The 21129-nt window shown below is 39.4% G+C and overlaps 1 protein-coding gene across 1 annotated transcript in view; it reads left to right on the plus strand.

The window, feature by feature from the left end:
- Positions 1–987: 987 nt before the first annotated feature.
- LOC119522469 (RNA helicase Mov10l1-like) overlaps positions 988–21129 on the plus strand; it is a 165104-nt gene continuing 144962 nt past the window's right edge. Inside the window, 4 exon segments of the mRNA XM_037820922.1 lie at positions 988–1072; positions 1185–1295; positions 3286–3470; positions 15981–16125. Of these exon segments, the coding sequence (XP_037676850.1) occupies positions 988–1072; positions 1185–1295; positions 3286–3470; positions 15981–16125 (526 nt within the window).

Consider the following 21129-nt stretch of genomic DNA (forward strand, 5'->3'; position numbering starts at 1 on the left):
AAAGCTTGGCTTTTCCATAATATCTATGGTAGCATCTAACACTACACAGAAATCCCTTACTTAGAGCTATCTGCACTGAACTCTCTGCGCTGGGGAGCGGAGTGCTCTGAGTTAAAGAGGGAAAAAAGGACACTGAGGCAGTGAGGTGTGGGGGCTGAACACCTGGGACCACGGGCTTGGCCCTGTTTCCCGCCATGGGGCTGGTTGCTGACCCCTTCTCTTCCAGGCCAGGTACCCAGTCCTCCTGGCAAACCCCAAAGAAGGGCACCTGTACCCCCAGACGGGCACACAAGAGTTTCTACTGGAAGAAGTTTCCTGGGAACCACCGCATTTCAGCCCTCGACTGTAGTGGGAGGAACTACGACGTCCCGCCCACCAACTCACGGCGCCTCAGTGGCCGCTGCTGCATGCACTTCACTCCTATTGGCTGGACAGTGCCGGGAGGCAGGCGTAAGCGCAGGTACGCACACAGGGGCAGGCAACACACCCCAGTTCCTCGGGTAGTCCCGCGGCGGCTCTTGTGAGGGCTGCTGACTAGCCGTTGAACTGTGAAGAAGCCAAAGCGAAGAAGTAGGAGGAACTGTCCCTGAGGGACTGTTGTGATCAGAGGGCGGCCGGGAGCGGCTGCTGTGACTGAGGCGGTCTCGCACCTCGTCTCCGTCTCGCGCAGTGCCCTGGCCGGCCTTGACAACGCACCATGTTGCGCTGTTTGACTAGGGCTCTGGCCTTCTTAAGGAAGAGGGTTGGCACCTTGCAGGAGGCACCATGACAGCCAAGTCTCTCAGAAGGTACCCACTGCATCCTCTTTCTGCCTCCAGGCGCCTTCCTGTAGGAGTGCTCCCTACTCTGGGTCAGGCCATGAGGGCTAGGAGAGGTCCCGAGGGCTGGGCCGGGGCGGGCGCCATTTTGATGTCGCGAGTGGGGCGGCGCCATTTTGTGATGAGGTGGGGCGTCCCCTAGTCACCGAGTTCCCCAGAGGTCAGCTGCATGAAGCCACTCCTTGAACTCTCCTGTCCAAAGTGGCAATGCCGTCGGTGCCCCACCCCTGCTTTTCTCCAGATGCCTTTGGAGCGTAACTGGTGCAGATGTCAGGCAAATGTGTAAAAGATGCCTTTTTATATTTCCGGTAGCAGTGGATCTTCCTGAATTGAGGGTGAATTTGATTTTGTTTCTGAAATGGGCAGGTCTTTTGCAGTCGAGTGGGCGAGTGGTGTACCTGTCGCCCAGCAACAACCAGCAGCCAGGTTTAACTTGCTCACCTTGGTATCCTGAAAGCCTCCCCCAGAATCTGGCTGGTACCGAACGGATGCTCGGTGGCTACTTGTGAAGGCATGCGTTTTGTTGGCGGGAGTCCGTCAAAACATGACGAGGTTTTCTCGAATGGATCATTTCCCTGCATTGAATAACACTAATGTCTGATATGTGTTGAGTGCTTCCGGTTGCCAAGCACTGAGCCAAGGGCCTTATGGGCATGCGTGTCATTTAATCCTCACAAAACAGCCAACGAAGGCTGTGGTAGTATTGTAAAGTTCATTTTACAGCCAAACCAGGGAGAATCCGCCAGGTTAACGAGGGCACACAGCTAGTATGTGACTGTCCCGGCCCGCGGGAATGTATCCGAAGACAGCACCAGGCACAGATTGAAACATGAATTTTATTCGGGGGAACTTAACTACAGGAGAAATCAAACAGTTCAGAGAGTAGGAGAAGCGCACCGCGGTTAAGCAGGGGTCAGCAGGGCCAATTATAGAGGCCCCCAAAACAGACATTGTAGCGAGTCTTGCAGCATTTAGATTAGCTACATGCTAAGAAGGGAGTAACAATTTCGGTTCCCGAAACTGGTGGACCTTGGACAAGTTTAATTAATATGTCACAGAATGGAGAATTGAATATCTGCACGAGCTGGTTACATTTTGATTAACTGCCCTGGTCACATAGGCTGCTGCCTGCTTAAGTTTCACAGAATCTTAGGGAGAGGCCCGGGCCCTGGGCTTCCACAGTGGCGGAGCAGAATTCATATTCTTAACCTCTATTCTCCCCCAGCCTCTGGAGGCAGTTCTTTTTATGAGAATAAATTTGCAGTGAATTCAGAATGGCACTTTAGAAGTGACTTTTGGTCAACATTTCAGCAGGGGCATCTGCTTGCCTGGTGCATGAATCTCCCTGCAGGTTCTCTTCTAGCCAGTTAAAACCCTCTCCAAAGCTGTCTAAATCTTAGCTCAACTTCGTCTTAGAAGGCTGTTGAGGTTTTAGCTGAAATCTCTCATTATAGCATCTATTAACCAGCCCAATTTTTACAAAGGGAGCCCACAGAAGAGTCTTTGACAGGTTTTCATGTGTCTGAGTGACAGCTCTCTTCCTTGTCCCTTACATTTTCTTCTGTGATATGATTTCAACTGACACATTTTATCCATTTTTTCACTTTGGCAAGATTTTCTTAGTTTCTGATTCCATAATATGATATAATCAAGATTTCTGTCAGCCATCCTGTCAATTCACTCAAGTTTTGGGGGAGGCAATTTTGGCATTGAGGTTCAGGCAAGCTGCCTTGGTTCAGATCTCAGACTGTCCCTTATTAGCTGTGCTTGTTTAGAAGCAAAACTTCCCTGTGTGATTCTGATGTGGTTTGGGTCTAGACTTACCCCCCCCACACCCCCAGATCTCTTTTAGAGCTTTGGTAGATGTTTAAGAATCTCCAGATGTTGCTGCTGATGACGATAATATAGTAATATAACAACACTGGATACTTAAAGACTCTCCACATGCAGATAGGTTGATAACAACAGCAAGGAACATTTTCACTCTAACCTGTGTAAAACACTTGCAGTTCCAAACAGTTCACAAGTATGTCAGTTAATTTTCATAGCAACCCTATTAGGCAGACATTGTTATTGTCCCTGGTTTTATGGATGAAAAAGGTTCAGCGAGTTTAAGAAATATGCCCATGGTTACACATTTGGTAATTGGAAGAGCTATGATTCAAACCCAGGCAGTCTGACTCCAGACTCAGTGCTCTTAACCACATTACTCCACTGCTTTGGGCATGGAGCCACTGTGTTATAAAGAGAAATGGTAGAAACAGTATTTGAACCTGGGCTTTCTGCCTCCAGAGTCCTGCACACTTAACCACTATGCTATCCGATAAGTGTCATCTGTGTCTCAAATCCAGCCCATTTATTTCAGATTTAGATCATTGTCTACCATATCTTCCTGTCCTAGGGCTTATTTGTAGTGTGTTTGCTTTTGAGATTAATTAATGTAACTTTTTGTTTACCCATCTCATAGGTGCTGCCCAGTTGAAAACTGTCCATGGAGTTGTGACAAGGTTCTGTGGTGATTATGGCTTGATTAATGAGTTGATCTACTTTAGTAGTGATGTTGTGACTGGCAATTTGCTTCTGAAAGTTGGACAAAAAGTGACTGCACTTGTGGAAGAAGACAAAACATTGCACAGAATGAAAGCAGTCAAAGTAAGGTTTGCATGAATTTGGGGACAGTCAGTATTTGTGGTGGGGTTCAAGCCTTGCTTTTCTGGTATTCATTCATCCTCTCTGATGTGACCTGGTATAGTGGGCATAGAGTGGAACGTGAAGTCCCACTTGCTTGATAGTGCAGTGCTTTTGTTGTTATAACTGTAGTCTTTTCTGTTAATAAAAGTATAAAATTTATATCTTTCCTTCTAGCATTTAAGATATGGTTAACTATAATTATTGGACTCTACTGTCTTACAAATTCCTTTTCCACATAAAAAATGAATTTCTGTGGTATGCATTCATAGAAGTGGAAATGGTAGGTCAAAGGGTATGTATTTATGTGTTTCGAGCATTTTTTTAAAACAGCTTTACTGACATACATACCACAAAATTCTCCTGGTTTAAGAGTGCAATTCAGTGACTTCTGTAAATTTACAGGGCTGTGCAACCGTCACGTCAGTCCAGACATTTACCATTTGAATGGGTATCAACAAATTATCTTTTAGCTGTGTTATACTTATTTATACTTTCAGCAGCAAGTTGTGAGACTGCCTGTTTGCTCATATTGGCAAAGATGTATGTATTGATTGTCTTGAAATCTTTGCCAATCTGAAAAATGAAAAGCGGTCACATAATTTTATTTTGCATTTCTTTAAATGTTAGTGAAAGTAGAGAAACTTTTTTTTTATTAGAGCATTTCATATATTCGGGACATTAGAAATAAAATTAGTTCTTTTTAAGGGAAATTATCATATGAAAGTGTTTCCAAATATTTCCTCCAAGACAGTCTTTTGACTGTTTTATGAGTGCAAATTTATATACTACAGTTATATTCATTTTGTTTATGTGGCTTTTGGGTTCAGTAAGATTCCTTAGAGAGGCTTATTCTACTTTATAATTCACACAAATATTCACTTAGGTTTTCCTCTGAAAGATGCTTATTCACATCTAATCATTCAGTCTGTCTGGAATTGATTTAGATGTACAGACTGACCAAAGGATCCAGAGCTTGTTTTGCTAATGGCTACCAAGTGTTCCCCATATGCTTAATTGAATAATACACCACCCCTGCTGAGTCTAAATGGCATCTCTATCAAACACTATATTATCACTCAAAAGCATTTTCATTTATTGGGACTCCCTGTTGTGTTCCATTGATTGTCTTGCTTTGGTGATATAATCAAAAGGTTTGAGTTTGAATTACTGAAGCATAATGACACATTTCAGTGTTTTGTAGCCTAGTATTCCCTCTCAAATTGTTTTGTTACTTAACTTTTTGGCATTTTCCTGGCCATTCTCACATATTGGTTTTTCTTGAATGAATTTTAGAATCATTCTGTTAAGTCTGTCTCCCCCAGAAATAACAAAACTTGTTGAGATTTTATATTGGAATGACAGTGAGTTCAGAGATTTAATTTAGAGAGAATTGATATATTGGCAACAATCTTTCCGCAACAAAGCATACCTCTCCTCTTATATCCTTCTGAACTGTTTTATAGTTTTCTTCAGTGGTTCTGTACATTTCTTGTTAAGTTTATTTCCTATAGTTATTGGACTCTATTGTCTTACAAATGTTTTTTTAATGTTTTTGTTCCATTATAATAATGTTGCTCTGTATTTTCAGACTAGTTTTTCCTTTCTATATAGAAAAATATTGATTTTTGTTATATAATTTGATAAATGGCAAAATTCTACTTTTGTAAATGGTTGAAAAGTATTATTATTTAGATAGCATTTGTCAACTGAATGCTTAATATCAACTTTCTTTTAAAAGTTATCTACCATAAAACTTTATATATAAATATCATACATAAAATCATACATAAATAATTCAAACTCTAGAAAGTTATAAAATTTAAGTAAAAAATCTCCCTCCCTGTCCTCCATCCTAACTTTCATTCTTAAGACATGGTAGTTTTCATGGTTTCTATTTTACCTCTTCTGGTAGGCACCTGGGTAACTTGAGTAATATGTTTATACCTTTCTTAAGTCAGCAATATTAGACAGTGTTTATTGACTTTGCATCATGAAAGAAGTGGAATTTGGCTCAATTACATTACCTTCTTTTCTTTTCCCATTTATCAGCATTGTATTAATTTATACATGCACATGCACAATCTTTGTAGTTCTTCTATACGTTGCTTTTGTAGCTTCAAAATAAATGATTGCCAATTTTTTTGACATGTAGTATAATAAATATCATGATTTCCAAGTCTTAAAAGGGGGTCTTAGAATCTGCAAAATACAGTATTTATGCTTATTCCACACTGACTTACCTTTCAGAACATTTTCTCCTCAGTTCAACACTCCCAACAATTTCAAGGCACACCGTTAATTTAATAATGAAAATCTAAAGTATACATAGCTTATGATTATCATTTTTATTTCATAAATGTTAAAATGTGAAAAGCAGTAACAGTAGGCATGTTGAATTACAAGAAAGACTGGTTAGGAACCTTATCCGGTTCCTGTTTTTTTGGAAATGCATAATACTGGCACTTGTTTAGAAATACCTGTGTTGGTTATGGTAATGAAATGTTTGTACCATGTTACTAGATTTTTTTTTTTTTAAGTTCAGTTTTATTGAAATATATTCACATACCATACAATCATCCATGGTATACAATCAACTGTTCACAGTATGATCATATAGTTATGCGTTCATCACCACAATCTATTTCTGAACATTTTCCTTACATCAGAAAGAATCAGAATAAGAATAAAAAATAAAAGTGAAAAAAGAACACCCAAACCATCCCCCCATCCTACCCTATTTGTCATTTAGTTTTTATCCCCATTTTTCTACTCATCCATCCATACACTAGATAAAGGGGGTGTGATCCACAAGGTCTTCACAATCACACTGTCACCCCTTGTAATCTACATTATTATATAATTGTCTTCAGGAGTCCAGACTGCTGGGTTGGAGTTTGGTAGTTTCAGGTATTTACCTCTAGCTATTCCAATACATTAAAACCTAAGAGGTGTTATCTATATAATGCATAAGAATGTCCACCCGAGTGACCTCTCAACTCCATTTGAAATCTCTCAGCCACTGAAACTATTTCATCTCATTTTGCATCCCCCTTTTGGTCAAGAAGATACTCTCAGTCCCACGATGCCGGGTCCACATTCATCCCCGGGAGTCATATCCTGCATTGCCAGGGAGATTTACACCCCTGGGAGTCGGGTCCCACGTAGCGGGGAGGGCAGTGGCTCAGTTAGAGAGAGAGAGGGCCACATCTGAGCAACAAAGAGGTACTCAGGGGGAGACTCTTAGGCACAATTATATGCAAGTTTAGCCTCTCCTTTGCAGTAACGAGCTTCATAAGGGCAAGTCCCATGATTGAGGGCTCAGCACATCAAACCACCAGTCCCAATGTTTGTGACAACATCAACACCAGTCCAGGTGAGGAAGTCCAACACTTCTGCACCTTCCCCCAGCTCCTCGGGGCTGGTGGGGGGAGGCTGTAAATATATTCTTTATTATCTGCCCAAATTACTTTGGGATGTATCGCTATTTCACTCTAGCCTATACTAACCTACCGTATCTCACTTCCTATTCAAAGTTCCATGTAATTGTGGTGTTTGAACAAACGAACTGTAGAGTTGTACTGTTTAGAAAATACAGATCCTGTACCAAATAGACATCTCTTCCCTTGGTCTCATATGGAAGTTGAAGTTTTAAAACACAGTCAGTTTCAGCCTTTACCCTTTGGCCCGGTTTGCCCTGGTCTTAACCAGACCTGCTTCATTCATATCACTAATTGAAGTCTGGGCTCTTTTTCAGCTTTTTTTTCTTTTTTTAACAGTGGCTGTATGCACTAATACTGACATTCATATCTGCCGAGCTCCAGCTCTGAGTTTCAGGTGTCTCAGAGATACGCATTGTTCCAGAGACCAATCAGGTTATACGCTAAGGGATCAGCATCTCAAAGTTTAGAGATAGGCATTACAATTCAGGAATAGAGTTAACTGCTGTAAGAGCTTACAATCTAGGGACTATTAAAATAATTATGTCCATGTTAGGCTATGTTCTAAGATTCAATTCTGAGTTTACACATTGTAGTTAGTCCATATTGGTGAGGCATTAAAGTGTTTGCCTTTATTTCTGGTGTACTTCACTCAAATACTGTGTACAGGATCCATTCACCTCATTGTGTGTCTCACAGCTTCACTCTTTCTTGTAGTTGCTCAGTGTTCCACTGTATGTGTACACCACAATACACCATTCCGTTCTTCAGTCAGTGTACCCTTAGGTCATCTCCACCCTTTGCAAATCATGATTACTGCCTCCATGAACACCAGTTTGCAAATGTCCATTCATGTCTCTGCTCTCAGATCTTCAAATGACATACCCCATAATGAGGTTGCAGGACCTTATGGTCCCCACATACTTAACTTTTTGTGGAACAACCACACTGACCTTCAGAAAGGCTACACCATTCTACCTGTTCATCAACAGTAGATAGGTACATCCCTCTCACCATGTTTTCTCCAACACTTTTACTCCTATATATATATATTTTCCTACAGTTTTATAGAGTTATATTCACATACCATACAGTTATCCACAGTGTACAATCAGTTGTTCATGGTATCATCATAAAGTTGTGCATTTATCACCACAATCAGCACTTGAACATATTGATTACTACAAGAAAAAAAATTTTTTTTTTAGCAATAATGAATGATAAAAAGAAAAATAACATGTCTTACAATGCAATATAATAGTAAGGACAGCAAATAACACCACTACCAAGAATCCCATATTCCTCCCCTATATCCCCCTCTCATATACACTTAGCATTGGCATATTGCCTTTGTTACATTTAATGGAGGTATATTACAATGTTACTGTTAACCATAGACTCCAGTTTGCTTTGATTATGTTTTTTCCCAAATACCATCCCTTTTTCAACTCTCTACATGGTTGACATTCATTTGCTTTCCCACATGCAAAAACATTCCAGTTTTTGCCAAGTTATACTAGATTTTTAAAAAATCAGACATGATGGACTTTTCAAATGTTTTTCAGCATCCTCAAGATCTTAATTCTTCATGCAGTTTTTTTCTTTAAACTATTTAATATGAAGAAAAATATGAGTCATTATCCTAATGTTGAGCCATTCTTACTTTGTGGAAATGATCCCCATTTGGTTATGATGTGCAGTTCTTCCAAAGTACTGTTGGATTTGTTTGCTTGTTTTTTAATTTAGATGTTTTTGCATCTCTATAAATGGAATCAGTCTACTGTTGTCTTTATGCTTGCTTTGTCAGTTTTTTAATGCAGTTTTGTTGAGATATATTCACATAACATACAATCATCCAAAGTGTACAATCAGTTGTTCACAGTATCATCATATAGTTGTGCATTCATGACCACAATTTTTGAACATTTTCATTACTCCAAAAAATAAAAATAAAAATAAGAATAAAAATAAAAGTAAAAAAAGAATACCCAAAATATCCCACACACCCCTATTATTCATTTACTTTTTGTCCCTATTTTTCTATTCATCTGTCCATACACTGGATTAAGGGAGGTTGAGCCACAAGGTTTTCACAATCACATGGTCACACCATATAAGCTATATAGTTATATGATTGTCTTCAAGAATCAAGGATACTGGATTGCAGTTCAACAGTTCCAGGTATTTCCTTCTAGCTGTTCTAATACACCAAAAACTGAAAGGAATATCTATATAATGTATAAGAATAACCTCCAGAATAATCTCTCGACTCCATTTGAAATCTCTTAGCCACTGAAACTTTAATTTGTTTCATTTCTCTTCCCCCTTCTGGTTCAGAAGGCTTTCTCATTCCTACAATGCTGGGTCCAGGCTTATCTCTGGGAGTTGTGTCTCACGTTGCCAGGGAGATTTGCACCCCTGGGAGTCATGTCCCACATAGGGGGATGGCAGCAAGTCCACCTGCCGAGTTGGCTTAAAGAGATAAGAGGTTCTCTGGGGGTGACTCTTAGTCGATTATAAGTAGGCTTAGCCTCTCCTTTGCAGTAACAAGCTTCATAAAGGCCAGACCCAAAATTGAGGGCTGGTCCTACTAAACTGGTAGTCCCCAATGCTTGTGAGAATATCAGGAATTCCCCAGGTGGGGACATTTAATATTTCCACATTTTTCCCCAGTCCCTCAAGGGGACTTTGTAAATACTTTTTATTCTCTGCTCAAATTACTCTGGGATGTATCGGGGATTCATACTAACCCGTACAAACCAACCAGATCTCACTCCCTATTCAAGGTTCAATATAATTATGGCACTTGAATAAACTCACCATACAAGTTAAATCATGTAGTGTGCTGCAAAAAATACAGATTTTGCACCAAATAAACATCTCTTCCTTTGGTCTCACACAGAAGCTGAAGTTTTAAAACACAGTCAATATTGTCCTTTACCCTTTAGTCTGATTTACCTTAGTCCTAACCAAGTCCATTTCGTTCATATCTCTAAGTGAACTCTGATCTCTTTTTCAGCTTTTTTAACAGTTACTGTATGGGGTAATGCTGACATTCATAGCTGCAAACTCTGGCTTTGAGTCTCAGGTGTAACACAGATACCTGAAGATCCAGAGACCGACCAGGTTATACACAAACAGCTCAGCCTCTCAATTTAGAAATAACTGTAACAACTCAGGAGTAGATGTAACTGCTGTAAGAGCTTACAATCTAGGAATCTTTACAATATGCCTTCCTCTGATAACCCATGCGCTCAGATTCAATTCTCAGAGTTTGCACATTAGAGTTAGTCCATATAAGTGAGGTGTTATAATGTTTGTCTTTTTGTTTCTGGCTTGTTTCACTCAACATACTGTCCTCAAGGTCCATTCACCTAGTTGCATATCTCACAACTTCATTCCTCCTTGCTGCCATTCAATATTCCATTGCATGTATACACCGCAGTTCGCCATTCCATTTATTAGTTGATGTAGCCTTAGGCCACCTCCATCCATTGAAAATCATGAATACTGCCGTCATAAACATCAGTGTGCAAACATCCATTCATGTCCCTGCTCTCAGTTCTTCCCAGTATATGCCTAATAACAGGGTTGGAGGACTATATGGCAACCCTATACTTAGCTTCCTGTGGAAACACCCCACTGCCCTCCAGATGGGCTGCACCATTCTACTTCTCCACCAACAGTGCATAGGTACATCCCTCAATCCACATTTTCTCTAGCACTTGTATCCCTCTGTTTATTTTTTAAACATTTTATTCACATACCATGCAATCCATCCTAAGTAAACAATCAGTGATTCTGGTATAATCACATAGTTATGCATCCCCTACCACAATCTATATGAGGACATTTCCATTTCTTCTGCAAAGAGGAAGAGGAGGAAAAAAACGAAGAATAAAAAAAAGATAGAAGAAAAATAAAGATAAAATAAAATACAATGAAAAGATCAGACAACAACAACAATACCAAGAATCCCCTACCCCTCTGTTATATCCCCTTCTTATAGACATTTAGCTTTGGTATATTGCCTTTTTACAATTAATGGAAGCATATTACAGTGTTACTGTTAACTATAGACTCTGATTTGCATTGCTTGTATTTTTCCCCTATGCCATCCAATTTTCAGCACCTTGCAATGTTGACAAGCATTTATTCTCCCTTATGTAAAAACATTCTTATATTTGTACATTTAATCACCATCATTGACCACTCGAGGTTTTGCTATGTTATAAAATCCCAGTCTTTATCTTCTATCTTTCCTTTTGGTGTCCCACATTCCCCTAGCCTTCCTCTTTCAACTGTACTCACAGTCATCTTGGTTCAGAGTACTTACAGTATTGTGCTACCATCACACAGTGTTGTGCTGTCCTTTTTTGGATCTATACAGTCAATCCTGTGGAACATTCTGTACTCCTTCAGCATCAAATGCCTGATCTTTATCCTCTTTCTATCTCCTGATAACCTGTGTTCTCAACTTTAGCTCGCAAAGTTGGCTCATTAATGATAGTTCACATTAGTGAGACCATGCAGTGTTTGTCCTTTTGTTTCTGGCTAATTTCACTCAATGTAATGTCTACTGTCTATCATTTGTCTTTTGGATTTTATATATCATATCTTATTTTATTTTTATTTTTCTCTCTCTCTTTACTCTTATTGATAGTCTTCATTTCTACACTCTTCTCCAAACCTCTCTCACCTGTCTATTCCTATCTACCTGTAGTGCTCCCTTTAGTATTTTTTGTAGGGCAGGTATCTTGTTCACAATCTCTCTCAGTGTCTATTTGTCTGAAAATATTTTTAACTCTCCCTCATTTTCAGAATTACTTATGACTTTATTTGGGGTGGGTAATCATCTAATATTAACTTTATATTCACCATTATTAGTGATTCATTGGTTTTGAAGTACACTTTTTAAAAATTTGTCTATTATTGGCTTATTACCAAGACTTGAACCTTTTAACTTTCTACTTCTTCTCAAGCGCTGTACAGAAATAAATACTCACTTTAAAGATTTTAAGATGAGTGCCCATGACAAAGCAGTTCCTATTTCAGACAGTTTTACTGTGGGTTAATCTTTCATCTGATGAGGTACTTTGTCCTGGTTAATCTAAATAGAATATTACTATATTAATAAACAAATCAGTCAAATCAAGACATTGGATAAATTTGTTTTGAGCCTTTTAATTTACAAAATGAGGTAAAAGGAAAATCAGTTCTCCTTAACCAACATTTTACACAGCTGTAGTAAAATATTTTAGTCTTTAGGGATTTGTAAGGGATTTGTACATTTCTCAAAAGTTGGGGACCAACTAAAGAAGTTTAACTCCTTGAGTTTTCCTGTTGGCTCTTCCCTTATACACAATAGCAGCCAGCTCGAACTTAATTACGTAAATTTCTTCAAGGCCAAGTTTCATCATTGCTGATGTTTTTATGTTTGAAGCATTGATATTTCAATTAATATCCACTAATGCACTTCAAAAATGAGTTTTGCATTTGGTGGAATTTTGGCATCAGGCTGTCCTTTCTTTCCATGAGCCCATTCTGGTTCAATCTCCAATCGAGCGTTTTCTCCTTTAGTCAGTCAAGAGTGCTTCATCCCATCCTCTGATAACTTTGCCTACTCCAACCTTAAAACTTAAGGGCTTGCAGACTTCAATTAGAGATATGAATGAAGCAGATCTGGTTAAGACTAGGGCAAATCGGGCCAAAGGGTAAAGGTCGAAACTGACTGTGTTTTAAAACTTCAACTTCCATGTGAGACCAAGGGAAGAGATGTTATTTGGTGCAGGATCTATTTTTTCTAAACAATGTAATTTCTACAGTCAGTTTGTTCAAACACCATAATTACATGGAACTTTGAATAGGAAGTGAGATATGGTAGATTTGTATAGGTTAGAGTGAAATAGCAACATATCCCAAAGAAATTTGGGCAGAGAATAAAAATATTTATGCAGGGCCACCCTGAGGAACTGGGGGAAGATGCAGAAGTGTTGGGCTTCCTCACCTGGATTGTTGCTAATGTTCTCACAAACATTGAGGACTGGTGGTTTGATGTGCTGACCCCTGTATCTTGGGGCTTGCCCTTATGAAGCTCGTTACTGTAAAGGAGAGGCTAAACCTGCTTATAATTGTACCTAAGAGTCTCCCTCTGTGTACGTCTTTGTTGCTCAGATGTGGCCCTCTCTCTCTAGCTAAGCCACCTTGGCAGGTGATCACTGCCCTCCCCGCTACGTGGGACCTGACTCCCAGGGTTGTAAATCTCCCTGACCACGCAGGATATGACTCCCAGGGATGAATCTGGACCCAGCATCATGGGATTGAGAACATCTTCTTGACCAAAAGGGGGATGTGAAATGAAATAAAGTTTCACTGGCTGAGAGATTCCAAATGGAGTTGAGAGGTCACTCTCGTGGACATTCTTAACGCACTATATAGATAACCATGTTAGGTTTTCATGTATTAGAATAGCTAGAAGTAAATACCTGAAACCATCAAACTCCAACCCAGTAGCTTTGATTCTTGAAGATGATTGTGTAGCAATGTAGCTTACAATGGGTGACAGTGTGATTGTGAAAACCTTGTGGATCACACTCCCTTTATCCATTGTATGGATGGATGAGTAGAAAAATGGGGACAAAAACTAAATGAAAAATAGGGTGGGATGGGGGGGATGATTTGAGTGTTCTTTTTTACTTTTATTTTTTATTCTTTCTGGTGTAAGAAAAATGTTCAAAAATAGATGGGGGTGATGAATGCATAACTATATGATGGTACTATGAACAGTTGATTGTACACCATGGATGATTGTATGGTATGTGAACATATCTCAATAAAATTGAATTTAATTTAAAAAAAACTTAAGGGCTTGACATTTTTCGTCGTCTTTGAACTTGTTTGAATATTAGTATCAAAAACAGCCCCATCCTGTAGTGTTCCTGTATACCAGCAGTCAACAACATCTGCCTTTTTGGGAAAGTTGGTTTTAGCTCTCTTTTTAAGAACAGGTTTTGTGTATTTTGGTGGACCCTCATCCAGAGTCCCTTCATACTTGGTTTCTTTGGGTTTGTCTTCATTAAGCTTCACATTTTTCACCTGCTCTGACACTTTGCTTATACTTTTGGTACCTTTGAAACGCTTACTTTCAAAAAGATGATTATAGGCTGTAACCAAATGGTCCTTGTTAGCAGTTTTGGCCACATTTTTAATGTTTCCTAATAGTTTATGTTCTGTAAGAAATGAATCTGAACCTTTGTCCTGCAGAAACTTGATAATGTCCTTGGAGAGCTGATCACCACGCTGCTGCTCCACGGTCCACAGCTGTTGCCATCTTTTCCCCCTGCACTCCCTCATTTTTGAAGGACAGTTTTGCCAGATACAGAATTCTTGATTGGCAGTTTTTCTCTTTCAGTATCTTAAATATATCATCCCACTGCCTTCTCACTTCACTGGTTTCTACTGAGACATCTGCACATGGTCTTATCGAGTTTCCCTTGTATGTGATGGAGATTAGAGAACTTACTTATCAAACTGTCTTAAGTGTGTCTTTCCTTGGAGGCAGGTGTTGGGTGGATTGGGGTAGTTTTTCATTTCTACCCAAAACTATTAATTTTTAGGTCTTTGCTTGTTTTAACAACAAAGCCTGAAAATATACCCATGTCTTCACCTAGCCTCTCCTCCTGCCCTCCCCTTAGAACGGAAAAGTTATCCTTCTTCCTAAGGCTAACCCTCTGCACTTGTGTTTTGGATCCCATTCCCTTTGCTTCTCAGAACCCTTTCTCACACTACTGTCTCTTTTCTTTCTGTCTCCTTAGCTTCTCTCCCTTTAAGGGGTAATATCCGTCAGTGTTTGAACATGCCCAAATCTTAGCTCATGAAAAACAACTCCTAGCCTTCAAAATTGCTTTTCCCTCCAGTTGTCTACCTTCCCTTTGTAGGCAGGCAACTGGAAAGAGTTGTCTGTCTCCATTGCGTTTCCTTCCAGTCATGTGTTGTCCCTCTGGTGCATGACTTCTCCATCTACCTACGTACCATGAGCCCCAAATTATCCTTGACTCAGGTATTCCTAAATCATTTTTCAGGAAATGTGAAAGCTGAGTCTCAGGCTTTGCCTATTTTTACCCCACTGTAGCTCCTTACACAGAGGAGTATGCCAGAGGCTGCTCCTCAGTCCACCTTGGATGGCTTGTTCTCCTGTGTCTGAGTGTCAAGTCAGGGCTCTTGGATGCAGGGGATGTGGTTTTGACATCAGAGTTAGATTTTAGGCATATTGAAAAGAATAGGATGCCACCCTATTGTAGATAAATTAAAGCCCTAATTTTACTTGTCTTTTTAGAACCCTTCCCATTTTGAGATTATTTTTCCAAGTTTATCTCATGCTTCTGTCCTCCCAGAGTTCTGATCATGAGCCTTAATTTGAGATTATTTTCCCAACTTTGTCTCATGCCTCTGTTCCCCCAGAGTTCTGATTGTGAGCCTTAATGGTTTTTCTCCCTCTTCCTCTGACTTGTATTTTGCCTCCTCCCTGTCTCCCTGCCTCCGCCCCCTCCCCATCCCACTCCCATTGCCAGTTAAAAAAGCCTTCTCTTGTTTCACAGCCCGTGTCAAATCCCACTGGCTCTGAGAAATTTCCCTATAGTTCTTCATTCTGAAATTCTCTCCCTCCTGGGATTCCTAGAAGCCAATTTTGAAATTTTGTTTTATATTATTTATCACAGCTTACTTTTCATTAGTTTGTTTTGGCTGTTGCCCCCATGTAGTTGTGAATTCTTAGAGGGCAGAGGCAGTATATCTTTTGTCTTTGAATCTAATACTATCAGGGCATAAAACTTGGTGTACAATTGATGTTTTTAGACACATAAGAATATATGAAGTTCAGGCATAAAATTTCCCATTATCTCATGTCTATGATGTATTTGTCATCTAAGATATAGTCACTATTTTGAGTATAAATAATTTGTTGAACAATAGTGACTTAAATGTTTTCCCATTTTTAAACTTTAATGTTTGAAGTAACTGCTTCATTATTTTATAGGTGGATGCTTTCTCTGGTAGTCGTGATGATGATGGACAGGCAGACTCCGGTGCCAGCCTTTTATTTGATTGTGTTACTTCTGTAATGAAAGATGGTGGCTATATTGATAAAACAATTTACTTCTCTCTAGACATTGTTTGTAAAGGTATGTTTTATGTTTTTTAAAATTAAAAAATGGTTTTTTAACCTATCCTTAAAATTATACAAAACTTTACAAATGCCAGATGATTACAGACATTATTTCTAGAGTCAAATTAGGGCATGCTTAATTTTTTGAGAGGACTGTAGTACTAGAATTACTTCTAAAATGTACTCTGCTTCACTTAGTGGCTCTTTATGTTTGAGGTGGACCTTTGCATTTGAAGATAATTTACAGCATAGGGGCAAGCACAATGTTTTTAAAGACTCATGCTGTCATTAAATTTATTGTATATTCATTTGTTGAATGTAGTCACTAATATCCATATAATTATATATTGTACACAATTTTGTTTATTCTATTTGAGTTTAATTTGGCCATCATGTAGCTTGAGTACAAAAGGAGAGATTAGGTCATCCTGAGCAGTCTGGTTGCTATTTTATGTTTCATGGATGTAAAAGCCATGTCTCTGACATAATTATCTTTTAAAATGTTCAGTCTGCCTGCTTTGTTGAGATGAGACCGTATGGGACAAGGGTGGAATCAGGAAGACCACTTAGGAGTTCGTTGTGTAGTCCTGGTGAGAGATAATGAAGACTTGGATGAGGGTAGTAGAGGTGGAGGCTGTAAGGAGTGGTTTGATTCTGGGTATAATTTGAAGGTAAAGATGAATGTATTGGCTGATAGATTGGACCTTTGGTATGAAGTAAGGAGGTATAAAAGATTACTCCAAAGTTTTGATTTGAGCAATGATATGAGTGGAGCTGCAAATTTTGAGATGCAGAAAACTGTAAGGAACAAAATTGGGTGCATGGGAAGAAGAGCAAGAGTTCAACTTTAGACATGTTTAGTGTGAGGAGGCAACTGGATATGTGAATCTAATGTTGTTTAGAGCTGGAGAGCTGGAGGTATGTGCATTTTGGGGTTATCACCTATGAATATTATATAAGTCCACAACAATTAAGTATACAGAGGAGAAAGAGTGGGAAAAGGTTGAAAACCTGTGGCTTGTGTCATTCTAAAATTTGGTTGTAATGAAATGAGGAGGAACAAAGAAAAGACTGTGAAGGACTAGGAAATGCTGGGTTATAGGGTAAAAAAAAATGTTTAAATTTAGCAGATAGTGCCAGTTTCCTGAAGTGGTTGTACCAATTTGTACTTCCACTTGCAGTGTTTGAGATTTCTAGTTGTTCCAAATCCATGCTAATACCGTTGTATTCTGTGACTTACTTTTTTTTCTTTTTTTAATTCAATTTTATTGAGATATATTCGCATACCCATACAGTCATCCAAACTGTACAATCAGTTGTTCACTGTACCATCATATAGTTGTGCATTCATCACCCCAATCTATTTTTTGAACATTTTCCTTGTAGCAGAAAAAGTGAAAATAAGAATAAAAAATAGAAGTAAAGAAGAACATCCAAAACACCCCCACCCCATTTTTCTGCTCATCCATCCATACACTGGATAAAGGGAGTGTGATCCATAAGGCTTTCACAATCACACTGTCGCCTCTTGTAGTCTACATTGCTATACAGTCATCTTCAAGAGTCAAGGCTACTGGGTTGCAGATTGATAGTTTTAGGTATTTACTTCTAGCTATTCCAATACATTAAAATCTAAAAAAGGTTATCTATATAGTGCCCACCAGAGTGACCTCTTGACTCCATTTGGAATCTCTCAGCCAGTGAAACTTTATTTTATTTCATTTCGCATCCCCCTTTTGGTCAAGAAGATGTTCTCAATCCCATGATGCCGGGTCCAGATTCATCCCCTAGAGTCTTATCCTGCGTTGCCAGGGAGATTTACGCACCTGGGAGTCAGATCCCAGTAGTGGGGAGGGCATTGTGTTGCCGGGGGCGATGCAGAAATTAAGATTAGAGACAAAAATATCTCTTGGAGACTGGGAGCAGGGGACACACTGCCTGTCGGGCGAGTGTGTGAGTCCCGTTTCCAAGACCCTTATTTATTATGCTTTTAGGGTAGAGTAATGCTTTACTGTGCACGTAGACGTTTTCCCCTGGTTGTTTACATCTGTCTGCAAAATGGGTCTTATCTTATTTTCAAGGGCAATAACAGAAGAACAGTTCCCCAGCCACATTCTCAGGTCCACACATACTTTAACGAGGTGTGCCTCGATAGTGTTCCATCTCAGCAGGGGCCTAGTGTTCCAGGCCCCCACCTCAAGCATGCGGGAAGGAGAGGAGAAACTTCAGGCCCTGTTTCCCACACAGTGAGTTCACCTGCAGAGTTGGCTTAGCTAGAGACAGAGGGCCACATCTGAGCAACCGAGGTACCCAGGGGGAGACTCTTAGATACAATTATAAGCAGGTTTAGCGTCTCCTTTGCAGTAATGAGCTTCATAAGGGCAAGTCCTGTGATAGAGAGCTCAGCACATCAAACCGCCAGTCCTCAATGTTTGTGAGAACATCAGCAACAATCCAGGTGAGGAAGCCCAACACCTCTGCATTTTTCCCCAGCTCCTCAGGGCGGCCATGCATAAATATTTTTATTTTCTGTCCAGATTACTTTGGGATGTGTTGCTATTTCACACTAACCTATGCAAACCTACCAGGTCTCATTTCCTATTAAAAGTTCCATGTAATTATGGTATTTGAATGAACTGTGTGAGTTAAATTGTTTAGGAAATATAGATCTTGCACCAACTAAACATCTCTTCCCTTGGTCTCACATGGAATTTGAAGTTTTAAAATGCAGTCAGTATTGTCCTTTACCCTTTGGCCCGATTTGCCCTACTCCTAACCACATCTGCTTCATTCTTATCTCTAGTTGAAGTCTGGATTCTTTTTCAGCTTTTTTAACCGTTGTTATATGTACTAATACTGACATTCATATCTGCCAAGTTCTAGCTCTGAGTTTCAGGTGTTACACAGATACCCAAAGTTCCAGGGATTTATCAGGTTATGCACAAAGGGAACAGCCTCTTGGAATCTGGAGATAGCCATTACAATTTAGGAATAGATGTGGCTGCTGTAAGAACTTACAATCTGGGGACCGTTATAATAAGCATTCCTCTGATAAACTGTGCTCTAAGGTTCAATTCTGAGTTTACACATTGTAGTTAATCCTTATTGGTGAGGCGTTATAGTGTTTGCCTTTGTTTCTGGCATATGATCACTCAAAATACTGTCTACAGGTTCCATTCACCTCGTTGCATGTCTCACAGCTTCACTCCTTCTCACAGTAGTTCAGTATTTCATTGTATGTGCACACCACAGTTCATCATTCTGTTCCTCAGTCGATGTACCCTTAGCCACCTCCACCTATTGCAAATCATGCATACTTTCTCCATAAACACCAGTGTGCAAATGTCCATTCACATGCCTGCTCGCAGATCCTACAAGTAAATGCCCCCTAATGAGGTTGCAGGACCTTATGGCACCCACATGCTTAGCTTCGTGTGAAACTACCCCACTGTCCTCCAGAAAGGCTATACAATTCTGCCTCCTAACCAATAGTCAATACGTAAATCCCTCTCTCCATGATTTCTCCAGCACTTTTATCCCTGTTTACGTTTTTCCACACACTTTTATAGAGCTATATTCACATGCCATATAATTATCCACAGTGTACAATCAGTTTTTCATGGTATCATCATAGAGCTGTGCATTTATCACCACAAGTCAGCACTTGAACATAATTGATTACTGTGAAAAAAAAGTTTTTTTTAATGAATAATAAAAAAGAATAAAAAGAAAAATAAAATATCATACAGTACAATATAATAGTAGGGTCAGACAACACCACTACCAAGAATCCCATATTCCTCCCTTATATCCCCCTTTCATATTTATTTAGCTTTGGTATATTGCCTTTGTTACATTTAATGGAAGCATATTACAATGTTACTGTTGACCATAGACTCCAGGTTGCTTTGATATTTTTTCCCCAATACTCTTTCCAGTACTCGGCATGATTGACATTCATTTGTTCTCCCACATGCAAGAACAGTTTTATATTTGTACATTTAGTCACAATCATTGACCACTCCATTTTTTGCTAGGTTAAGCAGTCCCAGTCTTTATCTTCTATTTTTACTTCAGGTGTCGTACATGCTCCTAGCCCACCTCTTTCAGCTTTACTCATGGACATTTTTGTTCAGTATAGTTACAATATTGTGCCACCATCACACAGTATTATGCTATCTATTTCTGGGTCTATACAGTGAAGCCTGCTGAACATTCTGTAGTCCTTCGGCATCAAATGCCCAATCTCTACCCTCTTTCTATCTCCTGATAGCCTGTGTTATATCAACTTTCAACTCTCAAAGTTTGCTCATTAATGTTAGTTCATAGAAGTGAGACTATACAGTATTTGTCCTTTTGTTTCTGGCTAACTTCACTCAACATAATGTCCTCAGGATTCATCCATGTTATTATATGTTCCGTGTCTTTGTCTGTCTTACAGCTACATAATATTCCATCGTGTGTATGTACCAAAGTTTGTTGATCCACTCGTCCATTGATGGACATTTGACTGTTTCCATCTCTTGGCTATTGTGAATAATGCCATGATAAACATTCATCTACAAATGTCTGTTTGTGTCTTAACTTTCAGTTCCTCTGAGTAATTACCTAGTAATGGAATAGCTGGGTCATATGGAAAATCTATACTTAGCTTCCTGAGGAACTGCCACACTGTCTTCCAGAGTGGTTGTGCCATTCTACATTCCCACCAATAGTGAATAAGTGTGCCTCTTTCTCCACATCCTCTCCAGCACTTGTAATTTTCTGCTTTTTGATAATGGCCATTCTGGTAGGTATGAGATGATATCTCATTGTGGTTTTGATTTGCATTTCCCTAATAGCCAGTGAAGTTGAGCGTTTTTTCATATGTTTTTGAGCCATTTGTATTTCCTCTTCAGAAAAGTGTCTGTCTGTCCGTGTCTTTTGCCCATTTTTTGATTGGGTTGTTTGTCTTTCTGTTGTTGAGTTGTAGGATTACTTTATATATTCGGGACATTAAACCCTTATCGGAAATGTAGTT

Source organism: Choloepus didactylus, chromosome X, assembly GCF_015220235.1.
Source record: "Choloepus didactylus isolate mChoDid1 chromosome X, mChoDid1.pri, whole genome shotgun sequence".
In the NCBI taxonomy this organism is placed as follows: Eukaryota; Metazoa; Chordata; class Mammalia; order Pilosa; family Megalonychidae; genus Choloepus; species Choloepus didactylus.